Source organism: Polypterus senegalus, chromosome 11, assembly GCF_016835505.1.
Source record: "Polypterus senegalus isolate Bchr_013 chromosome 11, ASM1683550v1, whole genome shotgun sequence".
NCBI lineage: Eukaryota > Metazoa > Chordata > Cladistia > Polypteriformes > Polypteridae > Polypterus > Polypterus senegalus.
In genome coordinates this window covers 106,756,388-106,779,735 of record NC_053164.1, presented here as the reverse complement: position 1 = coordinate 106,779,735, position 23,348 = coordinate 106,756,388, and the positions used below count along the sequence as shown (strand labels likewise).

Genomic DNA, 23,348 nt, shown 5'->3' with positions numbered 1-23,348 from the left:
TCAGGCTTTACGATCCCACAGTTGGATGTAAGCCTGTTTCCTGCCCTCAAACAAGCCCAGTAGGAAGGAAACTAGTTGTTTTTAATGGTAGCAAAAAGAAATAGGTAAATAACTAAATGTACAACAATGTATTTGTACCTCTTTCACGGTCAAAAATGCTTAGTTTAACAGATCATCAAAAGGAGTATAAGGTAGGCAAATGTTTTTTAGCACTCTAGTTATGTGCTGTTATACACATATATGATGTGTGTATGCCATTTGCAGCACAATGCAGACAAATTCACACTGACAGAAATATGTAAAGATATCTGGACAGTTCTCCAGACAAGTGTGATTGTCTGAGCAGATGTCAAGATGACATTGTATAGTCTCTGCACATGAGAGCAGAACTGCATATATGGAAATTATGAACTGGAATTTACTCTGACACCCAGCTTAGCTTGAAATCATTCTTGGATCCACATTCTTCTTGACCTCATGTTTCAATAGCTTTAGTGCCAGGATTTCTGCTAAGAACCTCCAAAACAAATATACATACTTCTCATTGGATTACCAGTTCAACTGAAAAATGTTTTTTTAATTAAACCTTGACACATCCCTGCTGTATACTAGTGTGGACTGCTAGGTGTAAAAGCCCCACTCAGAATTTGTCAAATGTTTTTAAAGTTTAACTTTGTGTCACTTTTGTCGTACACCTCTCAGATATTTTGGTGTTTTGAATTTTTTATGTATATTTGATTTTATTCCATAACTCATTATTATGTGACTATTCAGTTGTACGTATATATTTCATTTTCAAATTTTTAGATGAACTTTAATAAAAACCCATTGTTCAGCATACCCCACTGTTCAAAATGTACCATGAATCCTCAAAGTCCTAAGCCTAAGGGCCACATTTAGAAAATACTAGCTGAAATACCCAGTGTTTTTTGAGAAAAATATAATTTAAAAAAACCACAACTTTAAAAATGAAAACAAATTAGCAAACAATGAAGCCTCACTAATGTGCTTGTCTTGCGGTCTTGTATGTATGTTATCATCCAGGTGACGCTCGGAAACGGCCAACTCTATTTAATTTCAAATAAACAGGTGGCGCAGTGGTACTAAAACATAAAAAATGCTGGCAGTCACCTCCAGTTCGCCCTCTGGTGGTCATTCTGATTGTCAACTGGATGAAAACATGCATACAAGACTGCAAGATCACCCCCCACCCTACCCAGAAGGGGGTGGGTTAGGGTTGATTTCACCCTACAGTATTTTTAGTCACCCAATGAGAAACTTGTGTACCAAGTTTCATGAAAATAGCTCCACGCTCTCAACTTCAATTCAGTGGGTTGAACAAAAAGATTGCATAAAAATGTGAGGCAACTAAAGCATTTTTTTAGCATACTCCCTTTATTTCAGGGGCTCAAAAGTAATTGGACAAATTAAACAACTGGAAATAAAATGTTCATTTCTAATACTTGGTTGAAAACCCTTTGCTGGCAATGACAGCCTGAAGTCCTGAACTCATGGATATCACCAGATGCTGGGTTTCCTCCATTTTAATGCTCTGCCAGGCCTTTACTGCAGCGGCTTTCAGTTGCTGTTTGTTTGTAGGCCTTTCTGTCTGAAGTTTAGTCTTCAACAAGTGAAATGCATGCTCAATTGGGTTAAGATCAGGTGACTGACTTGGGCATTCAAGAATTTTCCACTTCTTTGCTTTAATAAACTTCTGGGTTGCTTTGGCTGTATGTTTTGTTCATTGTCCATCTGTATCATGAAACGCCGCCCAATCCGTTTGACTGCATTTAGCTGGATATGAGCAGACAGTATGTCTCTGAACACCTCAGAATTAATTCGGCTGCTTCTGTCCTGTGTCACATCATCAATAAACACTAGTGTCCCAGTGCCACTGGCAGTCATGCACACCCAAACCATCACACTGCCTCCACTGTGTATTACAGATGATGTGGTATGCTTTAATAATGAGCTGTTTCACGCCTTCTCCATACTTTTTTCGTGCCATCATTCTGGTAGAGGTTGATCTTGGTTTCATCCGTCCAAAGAATGTTTTTCCTGAACTGTGCTGGCTTTTTTAGATGTTCTTTAGCAAAGTCCAACCTATCCTTTCTATTCTTGAGGCTTATGAGAGGCTTGCACCTTGCAGTGCACCCTCTGTATTTACTTTCATGCAGTTTTCTCTTTATGGTAGACTTGGATATCAATACGCCTACCCCCTGGAGAGTGTTGTTCACTTGGTTGGCTGTTGTGAAGGGGTTTCTCTTCACCTTGGAAATGATTCTGTGATCATCCACCACTGTTGTCTTCCGTGGATGTCCAGGGGCCTCATGTATAACGCCGTGCGTAGAACTCGCACTATAACATGGCGTAAGCACAAAAGCCGAAATGTGTTTACGCACAGAAAAATCCAGATGCAGGAATCTGTGCTTACTCCAACTTCCACGTTCTTCCGCTACATAAATCCCGATCAGCGTGAAAACTAACGCTCGTGCACGCATTATGTAACGCCCCAAATCCTCCCAGAATTACGCCTATTTGAATATGCAAATCAATATAAATCGCCCTTAAGCGCAGCCTTCTGTGAAAAGACAATGGGAAAAGCACGGAGAAAATATAAGAATTTCAGCGAATACCAAGTGGAGGCAAAGGAAAAACATACTATTTGTTCAAATAAACCGTGGTATAATCAACAAAATGAAGTTGATCGAGTGACATAGCGTGTTGGAGAAACTTGAAAGCTCACATTCACAAAATCGCACAGTGCCGGAAATAAAAAGAAGTCACATATCAAAGTTGCCGTGAAAAGAAGAGTTGTAAGCCCACTGTCTGAGTGTCATATGAAAGTTTATTAGGGTACAGAGAAAAAAGGCACACGGTGGGGAAAAAGCACGAAATGTCAACTTCAATCTCGACATTTCCACTTTAATCACGTAGTTTATTTTGTCATTTAGTAGAACATTATAAACTTCATCTTAAAATCGTTTAATTAACCAGTTTCTCAAATCACATCGTAATTAAAGTAGCACGTTAAATGCTTTGTTTTGTATTTGATCTTCTACTGTGTGTCTATGTGTGTGAATCACTACTTGCTTCTTAAACTGGCTCTCTTCCTCCAACTGGACACAGAGTCCATTACATTCGTGATATTACAGCTCTCTGAATAACTAAAATACTGAGATGTATACGTGATGTCATTTTCATGATGATAGGAGTTAAAGCACGTTATTAAACATGTGTTTCACTTCGATGAAATAATTTATTGCAGCAGTACTCAGGGGCAGCTCTAGGCTTGTGGTGGCACTGGGCAGAGGAAGAATCGGTGGCTCCTTCGTCGGCCAATGTCAGTAAGGTAGCTTATCACGGTGGATGGCCATGTCCGTTGCGGACACTGCATAGCAGCCTCGTGCTCATGACACAAGCATTTATCTTTTGTCGAAATTTGTCCCTGCGTTTTTAGCTGTGTTGTTATTTTCTCTTTCTGTTTTATATTCAATATATATTGGCGTAGCCGTCACTGCAGTCAGTGCTTTTCTTTCCCCAAGTAACCGATCGCCACACAATCAGCTCTGTAATAGACGTTAAGCCATCTGTAAGCTTAGTGCCGATTCTTCAAAACGTTTAAAGAACATTGAAATATCTTCGTAGTACATGTTTAATTATTCTATCCTTCACGACACTCCCAGTGAAGAATATAGATTATTTAAATGAAGTTAAAGTTTTATGTGTATAATTTAACAAACATATTTTGCTGCATTTCACCTTAAAATGATATGTCATCATATGTAAATACGCTTTATAAAGTGGCTCAGGTTGTGCGATATTATAACTGTAGTGCAAGTTTACAGTGGGGTGATTGTACTTATAAGTACAAACCGTTCTACAAGGAGCAATTGATTGAGTGCATTTAAAGTTCTTGGGATTAAACTGTTTCTGAACCGCGAGGTCTGTACAGGAAAGGCTTTAAAACGTTTTGCAGTGGCTGAGACAGCGTGTCCTTAAAGCTGTATACGATAATTCTCTTTCCGATCAGCTGCTGCTGTGATTCACACTCAGATACAGTGATATAAATACTCCGAGTCGTGCAGTGAGAGTAATATGGAAAAAGATGATCCGCTGTGGCAATTCCTAACGGGAGGAGCTGAAAGATGATGAAGAAGAAGAAGAACAAGGAGAAGTGAGAGTAACAATGCTAAAGCAGTTATGGTATTTGGAATACTATGGCTGTTCCCTGGACCATTATATTGTTATGAGTTAATTACAATCAGATGCATTACACTAATAAACAATATGTGGTTAGTTTCTGTGTATTTATAAAGCCGCGTCATGAAAATAATGAGTATTCACACAAGAACAGTGCCATTGCTTTGACGCTGGGTGCCGCCAGTTTGCAAAACCGAGCGGAGAACTTGCGTACGACAAGGCATGAGGTACCGTGGAAAAGTGCGTGGCTTTACGCCAAGTGTAGGTTTTATACATCGCGATTTGAACATGGAAAAGTTCTTACGCAACATTTCTGTGCGTACGCACCATTTATACATGAGGCCCCAGGTCTTTTTGCGTTGCTGAGTTCACCAGTGCTTGGTTGTTTTTCTCAGGATGTACCAAACTGTAGATTTTGTCACTCGTAATATTGTAGCAATTTCTCGGATGTGTTTTTTCTGTTTTCGCAGCTTAATGTTGGCTTCTTTCACCTGCATGGAGAGCTTATTTAACCACATGTTGTCTGTTCACAGCAAAATCTTCCACATGCAAGCACCACACCTCAAATCAGCTCCAGGCCTTTTATCTACTTAATTGATAATGACATAACGACGGACTTGCCCACACCTCCCCATGAAATAGCCTTTGAGTCAATTGTCCAATTACTTTTGACCCCTTGAAATAAAGGGATTGTGTTAAAAAAATATTTTAGTTGCCTCACATTTTTATGCAGTCTTTTTGTTCAACACACTGAATTAAAGCTGAAAGTCTGCACTTCAACTGCATCTGAGTTGTTTCATTTAAAATCCATTGTGGTAATATACAGAACCAAAATTAGAAAAAAGTTGTCTCTGTCCAAATATTTATGGACCTAACTGTACATTGACTTTTAGTATATACTAGCTGAAATACCCAGCATTGCCTGGGAGGAAAATAAAGTTTTTTTTTAATTGTTTGAGAAAAACATAATTAAAAAAACACAACTTTAAAAATAAAAATAAATTAACAAACAATAAACCTGGGTTCGCTTCCCAGGTCCTCCCTGCGTGGAGTTTGCATGTTCTCCCCGTGTCTGTGTGGGTTTTCTGCGGTGGACTGGCGCCATGCCCGGGGTTTGTTTCCTGCCTTGCGCCCTGTGTTGGCTGGGATTGGCTCCAGCAGACCCCCGTGATCCTGTAGTTAGGATATAGTGGGTTGGATAATGGATGGATGGATAAAGACTCACTATTGTTGTGTGTATGTTATCATCCAGTTGATGCTCGGAACTGGCCAACTGTATTTAATTTGAAAAGCAACAGGGGCGTAGTTGTGCTCAAACATAAAGAATGCTGGCAGTCACCTCCAGTTCGCCCTCATATTTTTTTAAATGCTTGAGAAAAACACAATTAAAAAACACAACGTTAAAAATAAATTAAGAAATAAAGACTCGCTGATGTCCTTGTCTTGCAGTCTTATATGTATGTTATCATCTAGTTGACGCTGGGAACCGGCCAACTCTATTTAATTTGAAAAGAATGCCGGCAGTCACTACCAGTTCGCCCTCTGGTGGTCGTTCAACTGAATTATAACATACATACAAGACAGCAAGATCACCCCCCACTCTACCTAGAAGGGGGTGGGTTACGGCTGATTTCACCCTAAAGTATTTTTAGTCAACCAATGAGGAACATGTGTACCAAGTTTCATGAAAATCGCACCAGCCGTTCGGACATGATGCTGGAACATACATACACACATTGACTTTTATATATACTGTATAGATAGATTAGGGGCCAGGGGCTGGAGTGTATAGTGACTAATTGTAATTATTTTGTAACAGAAGTACATTATCTTTCTGTTGGTCTACTTTATTGTTCCAAATATTCAAACGTGAAATTTGAGTTTATTAATATATATTGTGAGAAAGGAGTAAACAATTAACATAAGTTACAGCTCAAAATATAATAACAGTTACATTTATATTTTGTTAGTGGCATTCCAGGTCCATTGTGAGTCTGCTGGAGGAAAGAGCAAGGTGCAAAGATCTAGTTGAGATGCTTGTCTGTGACTATGTTATGCTTCTGATTCTTAACAAGATTCATTGCTAAAAATCCCAACTCACAGATGTAGGTAGATTCAAACATAATCAAAATATACAATAAGTCACAGTTCGATTGCAAGTAGTATACTGCTGTATGAACGGTTACTTCTACCTAAATTTGGCTTTTTTCACATTGTTAAATTTTAACTGAATGATCTCTTGGTGGAATGATGCCTCATCAATATGACTCGGAGTCCTGCCACGTGCAAAAGTTCGCTGATGACACTGCTATTGTGGGCTGCATCAGGAGTGGGCAGGAGGAGGAGTACAGGAAGCTAATGAAAGACTTTGTTAAATGGTGCAACTCAAACCACTTACACCTTAACACCAGCAAGACCAAGGAGCTGGTGGTGGATTTTAGGAGGCCCAGGCCCCTCATGGACCCTGTGATCATCAGAGGTGACTGTGTGCAGAGGGTGCAGACCCATAAATATCTGGGAGTGCAGCTAGATGACAAATTGGACTGGACTGCCAATACTGATGCTCTGTGTAAGAAAGGTCAGAGCCGACTATACTTTCTTAGAAGGTTGGCGTCCTTCAACATCTGCAATCAGATGCTGCAGATGTTCTACCAGACGGTTGTGGCGAGTGCCCTCTTCTACGCGGTGGTGTGCTGGAGAGGCAGCATAAAGATGAAAGACGCCTCACGCCTGGACAAACTTGTTAAGAAGGCAGGCTCTATTGCAGGAGTAAAGTTGGACAGTTTAACATCTGTGGCAGAGCGACGGGCATTAAGCAAACTCCTGTCAATCATGAATAATCCACTGCATCCACTGAACAGTGTCATCTCCAGGCAGAGGAGTAGCTTCAGTGACAGACTTTTGTCACTGTCTTGCCTCCACTGACAGACTAAAGAGATCGTTCCTCTCCCACACTATGCGACTCTTCAATTCCACCCAGGGAAGTAAATGCTAACATTACTTAAAGTTATTGTCTGCTTTTACATGCATTTTTATTACTATTTAATTTAATATTGTTTTTTTTGTATCAGTATACTGCTGCTGGATTATGTGAATTTCCCCTTGGGATTAATAAAGTATCTATCTATCTATCTATCTATCTATCTATCTATCTATCTATCTATCTATCTATCTATCTATCTATCTATCCTCTGCTGATCATATGCTGGTGGCAGCTAAAGGGTTTCAGAGAAATAAACACACTTTGCTCAGGATTTTGAAGTTGTCAGAACACATCTTGAAATTCTCAATGAGACTGATAAGCAGAGTCTCTGCTGGAAATTGTTATATCATTAAGAGCAATAGCAAATCATGCAGATTGAGGTGGAGTGACACTTCACCTGAAATCAGTCAGACACTTAATGTAAGTAAACCCAAGTGTATAGGAAACATGAATATTTTTTCAAATAGACTTATGTAATAAAAACAAAGGACAGGCAGAAAGATTTGGGGCACCCCATATATTTGAAGACTAAATCAAGGACAACAGACTAAAGGTTTGAAGGTCTATTCAGAGTGGAGTCAGATTGTTGACTGAGGCAAAGATGGCAGCGGTGCCCTTTACAAAGAAGCCAGAATGAAAGGGGCGAGCCAGGAGACAACAACCCTAAAGTGGTTTCATGGGGACTGGCGGTTATCTGATCTGTAAGAACAAAAGAAGGAGAAACATAAGGTAACAGTGCCAAACCTCAGGTTGAGGTGAAATTACAACTGGATGAGCCCTTACCCCTTGGGATCAATAAAGTATCTATCTATCTATCTATCTATCTATCTATCTATCTATCTATCTATCTATCTATCTATCTATCTATCTAAATGTCGCTTTTGATTGAGTGAAATGCAATGTTTAATATTTTTACCTAGGTACAGAACATGTTGCATCCCTTTCCACCCCAAGTAAATTTTAAAAAACAGCCATAATTTGTGATTTTTCTCACTCACATGTTGTTGTTTTTGTTAACAATCAGTTAGCTTCTTGTAAATGGCCAGAAATAATTTAAGTGAATAATCAGATTCCAAGTAGTATACTGCTCAAAAGAATTAAAGGAACACTTTTTAATCAGAGTATAGCATAAAGTCAGTTAAACTCATGGGATATTAATCTGGTCAGTTAAGTAGCATAGGGGGTTGTTAATCAGTTTCAGCTGCTGTGGTGTTAATGAAATTAAACAACAGATGCACTAGAGGGGCAACAATGAGATGACCCCCAAAACAGGAATGGTTTAACAGGTAAAGGCCACTGACATTTTTCCCTCCTCATCTTTTCTGACTGTTTCTTCACTAGTTTTGCATTTGGCTACAGTCAGTGTCACTACTGGTAGCATGAGGCGATACCTGGACCCTACAGAGGTTGCACAGGTAGTCCAACATCTCCAGGATGGCACATCAATACGTGTCATTGCCAGAAGCTTTGCTGTGTCTCCCTGCACAGTCTCAAGGGCATGGAGGAGATTCTAGGAGACAAGCAGTAGCATAGAAGGTCCATAACCCATCAGCAGGACCAGTATCTGCTCCTTTGGGCAAGGAGGAACAGGATGAGCACTGCCAGAGCCCTACAAAATGACCTCCAGTAGGCCACTGGTGTGAATGTATCTGACCAAACAATCAGAAACAGACTTCATGAGGGTTGCCTGAGGGCCCAAATGTCTACTGTGCCCTGTGCTCACTACACAGCACCGGGGAGCTCAATTGGCATTTGCAGTAGAATACCAGAATTGGCAGGTCCACCACTGGCGTCCTGTGCTTTTCACAGATGAGAGCAGGTTCACCCTGAGTATATGTGAAAGACGTGAAAGGGTCAGGAGAAGCCGTGGAGAATATTATGCTGCCTGTAACATCGTTTAGCATGACTGGTTTGGTGGTGGGTCAGTGATGATCTTGGAGGCATATCCATGGAGGGACTCACAGACCTCTACAGGCTAGACAACGGCATCTTGACTGCCATTAGGTATCAGGATGAAATCCTTGGACCCATTGTCAGACCCTACGCTGGTGCAGTAGGTCCTGGTTTCCTCCTAATGCACGACAATGCCCGGCCTCATGTGGCAAGAGTATGCAGGCAGTACCTGGAGGATGAAGGAATTGAAACAATTGAATGGCCTTCACGATCCCCTGACTTAAACCCAATAGAACATCTGTGGGACATTATGTTTCGGTCCATTAGGCGCTGCCAGGTTGCTCCTCAGACTGTACAACAGCTCAGGGATGCCCTCATACAGATCTGGGAGGAAATGCCACAAGACACCATCCGTCATCTCATTAGGAGCATGCCCCGACGTTGTCAAGCATGCATACAAGCTCGTGGGGGCCACATAAGATACTGAAAAGCATTTTGAGTAGCAGAAATTAAGTTTTTGAAAAAATGGACTAGCCTGCCACATCTTCATTTCACTCTGATTTTAGGGTGTCTACACAATTGAGCCCTCTGTAGGCAGAAAACTTTTATTTCCATTAAAAGACTTGGCATCCTTTTGTTCCTAAGACATTGCCCTGTCATTATTTGTATAGATATCCAACTTCATATTGAGATCTGATGTATCTAATGTGTTTCTTTAAAGTGTTCCTTTAATTTTTGTGAGCAGTGTATATGACAAAAGCAGTTGAAAGAAATTCTGTATGGTAAATTTATGTTTCTGTGTTATCTGGTTGACATTTGACTGTCTATGGCCATATTAGAACAACTTAAAAAAATATATCTTTTAATATTATTATCTGTATATTACTCAAGGGTGGCACAGTTATTAACAATGTAGCCTAGAGTCATAATACAAAGGTCCTGAGTTCAATTTCCATTATGTTTTCTGTCTGTGTAGTTTGCTTTGATTCCCAGTCTCCATATATATTTTCTCTAAGTTTTCTTTCTTCTTCAAAGATAGATTGATCAAGTTGTACTGCTTGCCATGTGAATCATGCTAAATGTGTTTGAGACTGATGTTACTGTAAGACTAGACCAGGACTAGACTTCCAATATTTTAACACACAATGTTTGGAATTCCAACACTTTTTCTTATCATTGAATCTGAGATTGTTAGAGAAAAGAATGAAACATCAAGTGAAATGGAAATGCAGTTTGGTTTTATGGCTGGGAAAACAACAACAGATTGAATCTTCGTTGTTGATCAACTGCAGGAAAGCCATATGACGATAATAAAGAAGCTTCATTAAGCATTTGTAGTGGTTGTAATTGAACAGAGTGCAACGAGAAATGGTGAGGTGGGCACTGGGAAACTCAGGTGTGGGTTATTGTCTGCAGTGGGGCTGCACCAGGGACCCATTTGGAGTTCATTACTTTTCATGTTAAAGATGGAGGTGGTGACCAAATAAGTGTATGAAGGAATTTTATAGGGAGCACTTGTATTGTAGTGGCCACTTATTGAGGACAAAAGTGAATCAGAATTGAAAGAGAAGATATTGCATTGAAAGGTAGTTTAGAAACACAAAGGTTCAAGGTAGATTCAGGAATGACCAAGGTGATAGTTGGAATAGAAGGTGCAGTAGACGTCAGTCTAAAGCCTAGTTTATAGTTAATGTGTCCGTGCTGGGCACAAGGGTGAAGATGCCATCAGATTTGGAGACACAACCCCGCACAGTGTTTTTGCCGCATACTGTACATAGAAATTTTTCTCTACTACAATATTTCTCAGATTTTTTGTTAAAGAAATTACTGACATTAGATCCCACATTACATCCTCTGTTGATCACCCTTCCATTCTTCCTACATGTTCAGCTGTTTTTCATTGGTTTGAGCCTGTATCTCTCCCTTTTTGGCAGAAGTAATTAGTTATCTTAAACCTGCAGCTTGTATGCTAGATATTTAGTTGTCTTGAGACTGGTGTAGTCCAGGTTATTTTATGGATCCCATGATGCAGCCTTTAATAGAAAATAAATTCTGGATTTTACAGACTTTTCCAACTTCAGCCTTTCTTTCTAAAATTCTGGAGAATGTTGTCTTTCTAGATCTGCAACCTTTTTTGAATGAAAATAGCATTTTGAAATATTTCAGCATGGTTTTAAGGCACACCACAGCACAAAGTCAGCACTTTTAAGGGCTCCGGTCTATCTGTTATTAATGTGACTCTGGGGATACTGCTGCCTTGTTGAATTTAGATTTAAGTGCAGCTTTTGATACAGCTGTTCTTAACATTCTTATCACCCATCTTGAGCAGCAAAGTTGGCAAGAAGAAAGATGAAAATGATCATATAAATGTGTGAAGTGTCCCATAGTGAGAGATGAGTGCAGTGTTGTGCCAAGGAAATTAAAATTAAGATCCTTTTGTAATATGTAAAAACCTATGTGATTGTTGCTGTGTTCATGTGTCTGTATTATGATAAAGATCTTGTGTGATGTATTGATATATTGAACTTATATTCTTCAAAATATTACATGCAGAACATATGGGGTTAATTGTAATTTTTGTAAAATTCAGGTTGTAATTCTGAAAGGGCTGTAGGATTATGCATAAAATGAAGTAAAACATAATCATTTTAGAATGAAAAGAGATACAGCATTCAGTTTCAGAAAAAACATAGCGCATTGGAAATAACAAAGACTATCAAGACATAGGGCAGTTTTTCATTCAAGTTCCAGTGAGGTTTTACAAATTGTAAATGATGAGCATTGTATGAACCTGTAAATTATGACTACAAAAAAATTTACCTAGTATAGTAATTCAAAGGATATACCTATATTGTGTAATGTCATCTAAATTTCCAAAACTACTAACAATAATAAGGGGGTGAAATGTGGATAGAACCTGTCTCAGTAGTTTTAAAGAGGCTGGAATCAATTGTGGATGTGCCAAAGGTCCATCTCAAGGCACTTCCATACTCACTGGATCAATTAAAATTCTCCAATAAAACTAACATCATTGCTTAGGGATGTAGGCGAAAAACCAGAATACCCTGAGAAAAACTCACGTCACAGAGACAACGTGAAGACTTGTCTTAGATATTAATCCAAGTCTGGAAGTATTTTACCTTCAGAATGACTGTTTTATAGCTTATCTGTTCCATAAACCAACTGTCTTTTCAGGTATTTCTACTTCCAAAATTGCCTAAGTTGTCTATATCATGTGTCACAGGAGGCTGGGGTTCAGACCCAGCCGGGACGCTTGGAAGGACTGGAAATTGGTCTATACGTCCCCCGGGCCACGAGGGGGCAACTGCCCTTGATTTTGAGGGGACCATGGGGAAGAAGCAAGGAGGCTCAAGACCAATGGAGCCCCTGGCCACCGCCAGGGGGCGCCCCGAGCGTCGTGGAGCCTGGGAGATCAACATATCTGCCACACCTGGGAGGGTGGAGGAAGGACCTTCCAGGGATGCCCGGAATTCTTCCCGGTGCAAAGGCAGCACTTCCGTCACACCAGGAAGTGCTGCCGGAAGAGCATCATCAGGCACTTGGAGCACATCCAAGTGGGGATAAAAGGGGCCGCCTCACTCCAATCAGGGAGCTAGAGTCAGGAGCGGGAGTAGGACGAACCTCCTGTGAGGAGAGGAAAGGCGGCCCACGTAGACTGAGAGAGAAGCCCATGAGGAGGGTGATTGGTTCTGGGAGCACTGTGTGCTGTGTGGGACTTATTTTTAATAATAAATGTGTGTTTTGTGTAAAGTGCTGGTGTTAGTCTGATGGTGTTCGGACCCGAGCTCAAACATGCTATTCACAGTAGAATGTGATATATGAAATAAAATAGTAATAGTAAGATTAGCATTATTAGTATTGTTACATGACCAGGGAATGTGCACATCTGACCAACATCCAACATGACAGGACAAAAAAGAATAGATTTTTTTACAGTAAATATAATTTTATAGTGTGATAACATACCATTTCTTTGACTTTTCCATTTTTATTTTAAGAAATTGTCTGAAATTAGAAATACAATTCATTATTGTTTTTTATATGCTTTCACATTTCTTTCTTTGTTGCAGGAAGCCTCATGTGCATATGTTCTTATAGTTACTGCTATCTACTGGGTATCAGAAGCCGTACCATTGGGTGTGGCAGCTTTAGTGCCAGCGTTTCTTTATCCACTCTTTGGAGTCCTCAGGTCTAGTGAGGTAAGTAAACCTTCTCTCTCCATCTTTTTAACTTTCTCGTGTATGAAGTATAGGGAGAGTACTGTAATCATCCAAAAATTCCATTTCAAGATTTTGATGAATCTCAACGTTATAGACATTCCTCCAAAAAGTACCATTTTTGAAATTATGTTTGTGTGTCTGTGTGTGTGTGTGTGTAAAAGCGATAACTTTATTTGCATACAAGTATTAGGCACAAAATGTAGATTTCTATCAACTTTTGGGTTATTTCCATTAACTGGAAGTGGCACTTTACCTTTTATTCATGCAGCTGCAGAGTCCAATTTATTCAACTTTACATTTATAATAATTTTTCAATATATTATTAATTTGATTTGAGTTGTTGATGGTTCTTTAATGTACATAATATAAAAATATAATCATTGACTTGCAGTTTACTCCTCAAATATCCATCCCTATATCTGAGTATACGAGAAATTCTAGGGGAGACCACTCCCGATTTTTTTTTTAGCACCTACATTGTAGCGACAAGGTGAGTTCAGTTAATGAAAATAATATTTTAAAAAATGTTGTATTTTATGATAAAATTACTAAATTATTAAATTTAAATTGATAAATGCTATGGTCTGTATTGCATGCTTCTCATGGACAACTAGAGGACATATCAAACACTCCCACATGGTAATCTCTCTTCTTGATATTAATACCTTTTCCATTTAATAAGCCTTACCTTTGTGATTCTTCCATCTAACTTTCATGAGTAAACATACATTTATTCATTTTTCCCTGAATCTGATGCTGTTGGTGTGTGCTATTTTTACTTATATGTTGTGCCTACATTAAGTATTTTAATAGTTTAATTTATTAGTTATTTATTATTTTTAAAATGGTGTCATCTTGATTTCTGATGGCCAGTGTCATTTTGTGATCAGAATCCTGAGACATGTGCATGGGTTGCTGGGGTCAAGCCCTGTAGGTTGCACCTTCATGACGTCATTGTTCACAATACTATTTAAACCCCCTCTTCGGGAAATGTGATTGTTTGACTTTATAAACAAAACTACAACGAATCTCTCTTGCTTTAAAAGTCTCTTTGGTTTTCATACTTGCGTGTTCCTGGATTTTGTCTTTCGGTTTGCGTATTGAGCTTAGCTGTTCTCTCTGATTGATCCACCAGTTACGACTCTGCTTTGTTTATGTATGTTGCTTTGTATTGTTTCTTCCTGATCCTTTCCTCTGTTTTCTCTGTCTGCCCCTTTCTTACTGTACAAGCAGTACACTAATTCAGGCAATTGACACATAAACTTATAACAGAGGCTTTAAAATTAGGCCAAAAGAAAATGACCTCTCCTCATATGTCACAGTTATGTGCTTTTTTGAGGTGCATCCCATCTTGCTTCCTGACATTCAAAGATACTTTTTTACTTCCCTAGTGCTATCTGTCATAGCAGCCTCAAGCCTAAAGACAATCTTATTAGCTATTAACTATGCAACTCCAAATGGCAATTTTATGCAGTGTTCTACTCAGCTAAAGTTTTGGGTTTGGGTAATGATAAGAAGTCACTTAATCCTAATGCACTTCCATACCTGTCTCATATGTCTCAATCTATCCCATGCTGCTGTGTTTTTTACCTTGGTTCGTTAGTAACATTACTCACATAGTGTGCTACATTGAACAAGACTTTCCAACTTATTCTTTAACATTAGTAAGTTAAAAGTAGTCACAAACTTCTCAGTGACTTCTTTACTATACTCCTAGCTGTAGCCAAATATATTTTAAAGAAATGTACTCTATCTTACACTAGTAGTCATGAGTGATGTATTAGCCCCACCACCAGAACACTGGGAGTGTTGGGTTCTTTCCCAGATTTCAGAGCACGGCAGATGTGGCTGTCCCATTTCCAAATGCCTTGGCATTAAAAAACATTGGTCAGAGCATACTCAGTGACTTCAGCAATGACCTCTTAGTGTGACAATGCAGGAGGTCCAAGGGGTGTGCCTTCAAGAAAATTTGGAACACTTGGTGAGTTAGATAGACTGCATTCACAGATTCTTTTTTTATTGATTTTAATTTTAATTAGAAGCAGATAGCATTCAATACAATTAAATCAAACTTAACAAAGCAAATAAACAAAGCAAAATTCAACCCCCACCCAAGAGAAAGAACAAGAATCCAGAGCTACTCTATAAAAGGAAACAAGAAAGGAAGAGTACCCTTTTCCCCGTAGTGTAAGTTTATTCTAAAATGTTATTGATTAGATCCTGCCATGTTTTAAAAAGTTTTTCACAGATCCTCTAAGTGAGAATTGAATTTTTTCAATTTCAAGCAGTATAGAACATCAGTTACCCACTGACTTAAAAGTGGTGGAGCTCTCAATTTCCAGTTGACAAAGATAAGTCTATGTATGTGCTAGTATTGTAGTAAAGGCAATTTCTTCTTCCTTCTCCACTTTAAGCCCATCTCGGAGTGCACCAAACACAGCTGTGAATGGGTTCAGAGTGATTTTGACATTGAGGCTGTCTGATAGGTATGCAAAGATTTTTGTCCAAAGTGTGTTAATTTGTTGCACACTTAGAACTGCAACATTCAGTCCTGAATCTTGTCCTGGAAACATTTTGGACAATTTTAAACAAGGTAAATGTGCTCGATAAAAGATTTTAAGTTGAATGATTGCTTCAGTGCTGATTCATTAGCTGGAGTATATTCTGTACATGGCTGCCTTCCACTCAACAACAACAACAACAACAACATTTATTTATATAGCACATTTTCATACAAACAGTAGATCAAAGTGCTTTACATAATAAAGAATAGAAAAATAAAAGACACAATAAGAAAACAAAATAAGTCAACATTAATTAACATAGAATAAGAGTAAGATCCAATGGCCAGGGGGGACAGAAAAAACAAAAAAACTCCAGATGGCTGGAGAAAAAAATAAAATCTGTAGGGATTCCAGACCATTAGACTGCCCAGTCCCCTCTGGGCATTCTACCTAACATAAATGAAACAGTCCTCTTTGGATTTAGAGTTCTCACGGAAGGACTTGATGATGATGGTCACGTAGACTTCTGCCTTTTAATCCATCCATCATTGTTGGAGCATCATTAAGCTTTGAGTAGGTGGAGGTGGCGCAGGCCACCACCACAAAGAAACCGGAAAAAGAAACAGAAGAGAGAGTAGGGGTCAGTACGGATTTTAGAGCCACCATGAATAGTTATTATGAAGATTTAAACATACAGAGTATCAGGATTAAGTTAAAATGAAGTTATAAAAAGGCCATGTTAAAGTAATATGTTTTCAGCAGTGTTTTAAAGTGCTCTATTGTACTAGCCTGGCGAATTCCTATTAGCAGGCTATTCCAGATTTTGGGTGCATAGCAGCAGAAAGCCGCCTCACCACTACTTTTAAGCTTTGTTCTTGGAATTCTAAGGAGACACTCATTTGAGGATCTAAGGTTACGATTTGGAATATAAGGATATATAAGATGGGGCGAGATTATTTAAGGCTTTATAAACCATAAGCAGAATTTAAAAGTCAATCCTGAATGACACAGGTAACCAGTGTAGTGACATTAAAACTGGAGAAATGTGTTCGGATTTTCTTTTCCTAATTAGGATTCTAGCAGCTGCATTCTGCACTAGTTGCAAACGATTTATGTCTTTTTTGGCATATGGACACTCCTTTTCTGAAATATTAAGTAGCAGATTCTTTACCAATGTACTTTGGGGTCATTAAAATGATTTTAAAATATTTTTATAAATTGTAGAGATGGTATCTGAGTGTTCAAGACTGATCAATATTTCTTCTGGAATAGAACAAGGTGGGAGGTGAGGAAAATTTGGCAGATTTTGTCTACCAAAGTTTCTAGCTTGAAAGTAGTAGAACAAATGTGTTGATTAGAGGTTGAATCTGAAGTATAATTGATCATAGGAAGTGTTTTAGACCCGGACATTTTCCAGATATTAAATAGTGTATATGTCGAGAGAGGGTGGAAAACGTTTGTTGTTATGCAGAGGTTCAACAGATAAAAGCTTCTCTGTCTTAAGTGCTTCCTACATTGGTCCCATTTTCTAGAAGAATGAAGAGTAATTGGATTACAGTATTAGTGTTTTGACAGTAATTTGCATTAACTAGGGCACAGAGCAGGGAATTTATTCCTCTTGCAGACTAGGCTTGTTTAAATTAATCGATTTGTGTCAATGTCCAGGGGCCTCATGCATAATGTTGTGTGTAGAATTCACACTAAAACATGGCATATGGACAAAAGTGGAAATCTGCGTATGCACAAAAAACTTCAGATGCACAAAACCATGTGTGAGACAACTTCCACAGACTTCTGCTCCATAAATCCCAGTCAGCGTGAAAAGTAACACAAATGTACATGCCTACCGCCCCACACCGACTACTCCCAAAATTTGTTCCCTTGGAATATGCAAATCAATATAAATAGTCCTTTAAGTTCAGCATTTTGTGAAAAGACAATGGCAAAAGCACGCGGGAAAAAAAGAAGAATTTCAGCGAATGTGCAGTGGAGGCAAGGGAAAACGTACTATTTGTTGGCTTAAGCAGTAGTATAAAAAACAAAAGGAAGGAATGATACAGAGTGGCAGATACACTTGAAAGTTCAAGTTCAGAAAGTCGCACAGTGCCCGAAGTAAAAAAGAAGTGGACAGATATCAAAGTCGAGTTGTAGCACATGAGTGTCATAAGGAAGTGTATTAGGGTATAGAGAAAAGAAAAAAAATCTGGACACAGTGAAGAAAAAAAGGTCAAAATATTGACTTTAATCTCATAGTTTATTTTGTCATTCAAGTAGAACATCGTAAACTTCATCCTAAAATCAATTTTTAATTTAGTAATGTTTCTGAAATCCCATTGTAATTAAAGTAGCACGTTAAATGCTTTGTTTTCTATGTGTGTGAATCTCTGCATGCTTCTTAAATGGACTTTCTCTTACATTGACAGGAGCACACAATACAATATACAGTACATGTACATATTGTGCAGATAGTGTACATGTAAATGGTTCATAATATGGCTCAGGTTGTGCTATATTACAGCTATAGTGTAGGTTTACAGTGAGGTAATTGTAATTATAAGTACAAATAGTTCTGCCAGGAGCACTTGATGGACAGATTGATTGTGTTTATAGCTGTTAGGATGAAGCTGTTTCTGAGCCTCAAGGTCCATGCAGGAAAGGCTTTGAAGTGTTTGCCAGAATGGAGTGGAATGAGTGGCTCAGTGTAATCTATGCAGATAGTTGTTACTTTCCTGAGGCAGCATGTACTATAAATATCATCTAGGGCTGGAAGCTATATCCCGATAATCCTCTGCACTTTCGACACAACCCAACATAGAGCTTTCCGATCAGCTGCTGTAGAGCTGCGATTCCACACTTAGATACAGTGGGTTAAAATACTCTGCTGTACTGAGAGTAACAACAGTAAAGCAGTTGTGATGTTTGGAATAGCCTGGCCATTCTGTGCACCATTATATCGTTACAGGTTGATTACAATCAGATGTCTTAAATTAATAAACAATATGTGGCTAATTTCAGTGTATTTGATGAAGCCCCTGTCATGGATGAGAATCTAAAAAAGAAAGTGAAACCACACAGGAACAGTAGCACTGCTTTGGTGCTTGGAGATGGCAGTTTGTAAATTTTTATACAGCGTGATGTGAATGTGGGAATGGGTGTATGCAACATTATACATTATACATGAGGCCCCAGATCTTTATAGCTTGTATATTTGCCACCCAGTAATAGAACTAGTTAGGTAGTGCCATGCCCCCTTCTACTTTAGGTCATTGTAGAGTCACCATTTGGATGAGTGGATGTTTCGAATTCCAAATGAATTAAGTTATGATTGAGTCTAATGTCTTATTTGTTAATGTATATTAGGATGCTTTGAAATAGGAAGAGAAGCTTCGGAAGGATGGTCATCTTAACAATGTTGATTCTCCCTGCTAATGTAAGATGGAGTGTAGACCATCTATTCACGTCTTGTTTAATTTTTTCTCTGCAGACAACAAAATTTTGTTGCAGAAGAACTATATATTTGCTTGTGATATTTACCCCTAGATATTTAAACTTATATGCTAAAATAAATGGGAAGTATCCAGTCCGACATTGTGAGTTAAAGAATTCACTGGAAAGAGCACACTTTCATCCAAATTGATTTTGAGTCCATATATCTTTTGAAAATCGGGTAATGGTTTTAGGACTGCTGGTACAGAATTTTCTGTCAGATATATACAGTGTGGCAGGAGGCTGGGGGCCAGACCCAGGTGGGACGCCTGGAAGGACCAGAGGCCGTCTATACATAGCCCAAGCCATGAGGGGCCAACCGCCCTGGATAAGGAGTGGACCACGGGGACGGAGCAAGGAGGCTCAAGCCCATTGGGGCCTGCGGCCACCGCCAGGGGGCGCCCCGAGCATCGTTCAGCCCAGGAGATCGACACTTCCACCACACCTGGGAAGGTGGAGGAAGGACCTTCCAGGGACGCCTGGAGTGCTTCTGGGTGCTCATGTAGCACTTCCACCACACCAGGAAGTGCTGGCGGAAGTACGTCAGCGAGCACCTAGAGCACGTCCGGGTAACTATAAAAGGGGCCGCCTTCCTACAGTTGTGGAGCTAGAATCAGGAGCTGGAGCAGGACGAAGCTCCAGGGTCAGGAGGAAGAAAGGTGGCCCACGGACACTAAGAGAGAAGCCCATGGATAGGGGTGTTTGGTGAGGGAGCACTGTGTGCTGTGTGGACTTTACACTAAATAAACGCGTGTGTGTGTTTTATAAAGTGTTGGTGTCTGATGGTGTTCAGGCAGCCTCTCACAACAGTAACATGTCATCTGCATATAGTGATATTTTCTTCTCTGAGAGTCCAATTTATCTCTGGAGCATTTCAAAAGTAAACAGTGGTTCAATGGCTATTCCAAAGGTGATAAGGGGCATCCTTGTCAAGAACCACATTCTAGTTTGATGTAGTCTAAAATAATGTTGTTAAATTAAACTGAGGCTTCTGGACTAGTAAAAAGTAGTTTGATCCATGCACATGGGTTTGGGCTGAACTCAAATTTATGTAATGTTGTGAATAGGTAATCCCATTCAACCATATCAAAAGCTTAATAATTTCAACCAGCACCTTGCAGCTGAACATTTGATTTGTTATTTTCAGGTTAGTTTGACTTCTTAAGTAATTTCATTCTTGTCTTTGTTCATAGTATCCTGTATATTTTGCTTCAATTTTTAGCATTCATTTTTAGCAACTGATTAGTTTACAACTTTTGCAATGTATACTCTTTTGGCTTGATGGGTTCTGGGATGTGAGGGGTTGGCATTATGGCATTATGATATGGTCATAATTGTTTTCCTCCATCTTGTTGTATTTAATTCTTTGCTTAACTGCTACATTTTTGTTAATTTTATAAAACTTTTTTTGGTGTTTACAGTATATTTAATTCAGAAGCTGAACATTCAGATGATGTGGTTGGAATGGTTTTGGGTACCTTTGTATGCTTTTATTCTTTAAGAATGTGTTTACACTTCACACAATATAGGGATTCTGATACTATTAGTGGTTTGTGGGTTAATCAGTATTTTAGTTTGGAATGAGAGGTATACACAAGAGATATAGGGGTGGTTTTGGGAGGGTGCCTGAGCAGAGTGGGCCCGGAGCACTTGTATTTCTGAGATTACAAGTGGCTGTGCCATTATAATTCCATATTCTATTTTTCCTGTTGTTTCTCACTGCTGTCTGTCTCTTTTTCACACTAAATATGGCTAAGCTTAATATTATTTTGTGAAATGTCACAGACTTGAATTTAGGACACGGGAATCTGTGCATGCAAAGACTAATATTATTACCATGTTGACATGCTCTGATTCAGCAGTCATACTGTATTTTCTGTCTATTGATGTCCTCTGTTCTGAACTGAGGCCTTCCCTTCTGCTTCCAATGAAAAGTGTTACATTCCTATTCTTGTTAGACAAAGCATACAGATTAAGGGTTTACAACTGTGTGGTTAAAATTGTTGTTGGTTTTGTTACTTGTAGGCAGAGCTATGTGGTCATAAGTTGTTGTTAGTCTCTGTTTACAGAGGTATTGCTTCTCCTCCCTGTTATCATCAGTTATTTGTTTAAATTCTCTTGACAGTCAGCTACTGCTTGTTTTTGACACCAGTTCTGAAATAAATCTGCTTTCAGACAGAACACCACTCTCCTATGTATTTTTTCTCTTTATAAATTATGGCGGGCGGCCAGGTACCATGCCCGGCCGGGGCGCCCCTTCTACTTATGTTCCAGGGGAGCAGCCATGGGCTCCTCAGTACCTCCCCCGGGACGCTTGGTGGCAGCCTCCCTGGTTGACGATGGTGCCTTAGTTTCCTGCAGGATTTCATGGGAGATGGAGTCCTCCCCAACCCTTTGGGGATCTGGGGTGGCCACCAGGGGGTGCTGCTTGGATCCCAGAGCTAACCTGGACACCTCTACAGCCCTGCCCAGAAGTGCAATTAGCAACAGCTGATCAAGCACCTGGAGCACTTCCAGGTGGGTTATAAAAATGGCCAGCATCCACCACTCAGGAGCCAGAATCGGGAGGAAGAGGACAAGTTTGCCTGGGAAGAGTGGTGGTGCCAAGGTGGAGAGTTGATTGTTAACCAAACTAAGTGCTTTTGGGACTGTGTTGTGGCTGGAGGGAGTATGGGGACAACGTGCCCTCCAGCTGAAGAAAAATAAAGTCTGTTGGATTTTACACATGCCTCTGGGTCAGTCTGTGCCGGGTCAGGCGCAATATAGAGTCTTTTTCACAAAATTTATCGCAGAACTTATTTTGAATAATTCTTTCTGGTTTTTGTGCCCTTCACACATACAGTTCTAATTTTCTTGTTATCAATGCAAATCATGAGTTATTGTATAGATTATATGTTCATGTCACTTTCCTTGCTCTATTAGTTTTTGATTCATAGTTAGCTTCTTCTGCTTTGCCAGATCACAATTTTTGCTTCCTGCAGTTTCATTTGTACAACTGTGCAACAAAGTAAAAGTTCATTATGTCACTTCTGAACAATTAACCTTTTTGCAAACAACATCCTTTCAGACTTGACTTGCTTAATGCATACTTTTGATTGGCTCTTTTTGGTAATGCTTTATTGTTTCTTTTATTAAATGTTTTATTCAGTGCTTTACAATATATTTCTCTTCTTACCTTGCAAATTCCAAACTGCCTAATTATTTTTTAACAATTTTTTTTATATATTTATTTTCTGTATTTATTTATGTCAATGAAACTGCATGCAACATAAAATACGGTTTAAAATTAAAACTGTCATTTTCACCCATCAGCCTTGAGAGTTTGGACTCTAGCGAGCACTGTGTTTTGATGGTATACAGTTGAAACTTTGCACATGCCTAGGAGCCACAGGATTCGCAAGGAAAACAGTGAATGCTCAAAGTTGCGCACAACTGTGTCAGACATAGTAAAGTGGCCTGAATTATTGTAAGAAGCATGTACCATTAATTCATCATGATTTCAAGAGTCTGCATATAAAGTCTGGTTTCTATCTATAAACACAATTCTTGACTGGCGAAGATTTATGTCAGCTGTACTGATGATTCACCAATCAAAAAAACAGTACTCTCTATACCCTATACTTTCAGTTTTGATTGTTGAAAATAATAAGTTTCATTTACAGGTGAATTTCATGTAGTGTGTGATGACACCAAAATTAATAAATGAAGAAATAATTAAATAAATGAACAAGAAAAAAGCAGCAAAATTATTTGCATATTATTGGGTTTTTATTTATTTATTTTTACATTTCACAGTACATATATTTTCACATTTATTTATTTATTTTATTTTCTCCAAAATAATCCTTCATACAGAATCCCTCAGCTTGAATCCTCACTATAATCCCTAGAAAGGGCTCACCCCCTTGTGGTCAAGAAAGATAATAACCGTTAATTGCTAGTACTAGAATTTGATTTAAATAAATAGTTGAATAAAGTCTGTTACAGTCCATATATTAAAAATTCAATAAATAATCCAAAAATAAAACCAGAATAAAA

General features: G+C 38.9%; 1 protein-coding gene across 4 annotated transcripts in view; it reads left to right on the top strand.

Annotated features, from left to right (window-relative positions):
* The window catches only part of slc13a4 (solute carrier family 13 member 4), a 167,838-nt gene that overhangs the window by 85,665 nt on the left and 58,825 nt on the right, over positions 1–23,348 (top strand). For all 4 annotated transcript variants that reach the window (XM_039769453.1, XM_039769451.1, XM_039769454.1 and 1 more), the window contains exon 2: positions 13,171–13,299. In XM_039769453.1, coding sequence (XP_039625387.1) covers positions 13,171–13,299 — 129 coding nt within the window. The remainder of the gene's footprint in view (positions 1–13,170; positions 13,300–23,348) is intronic.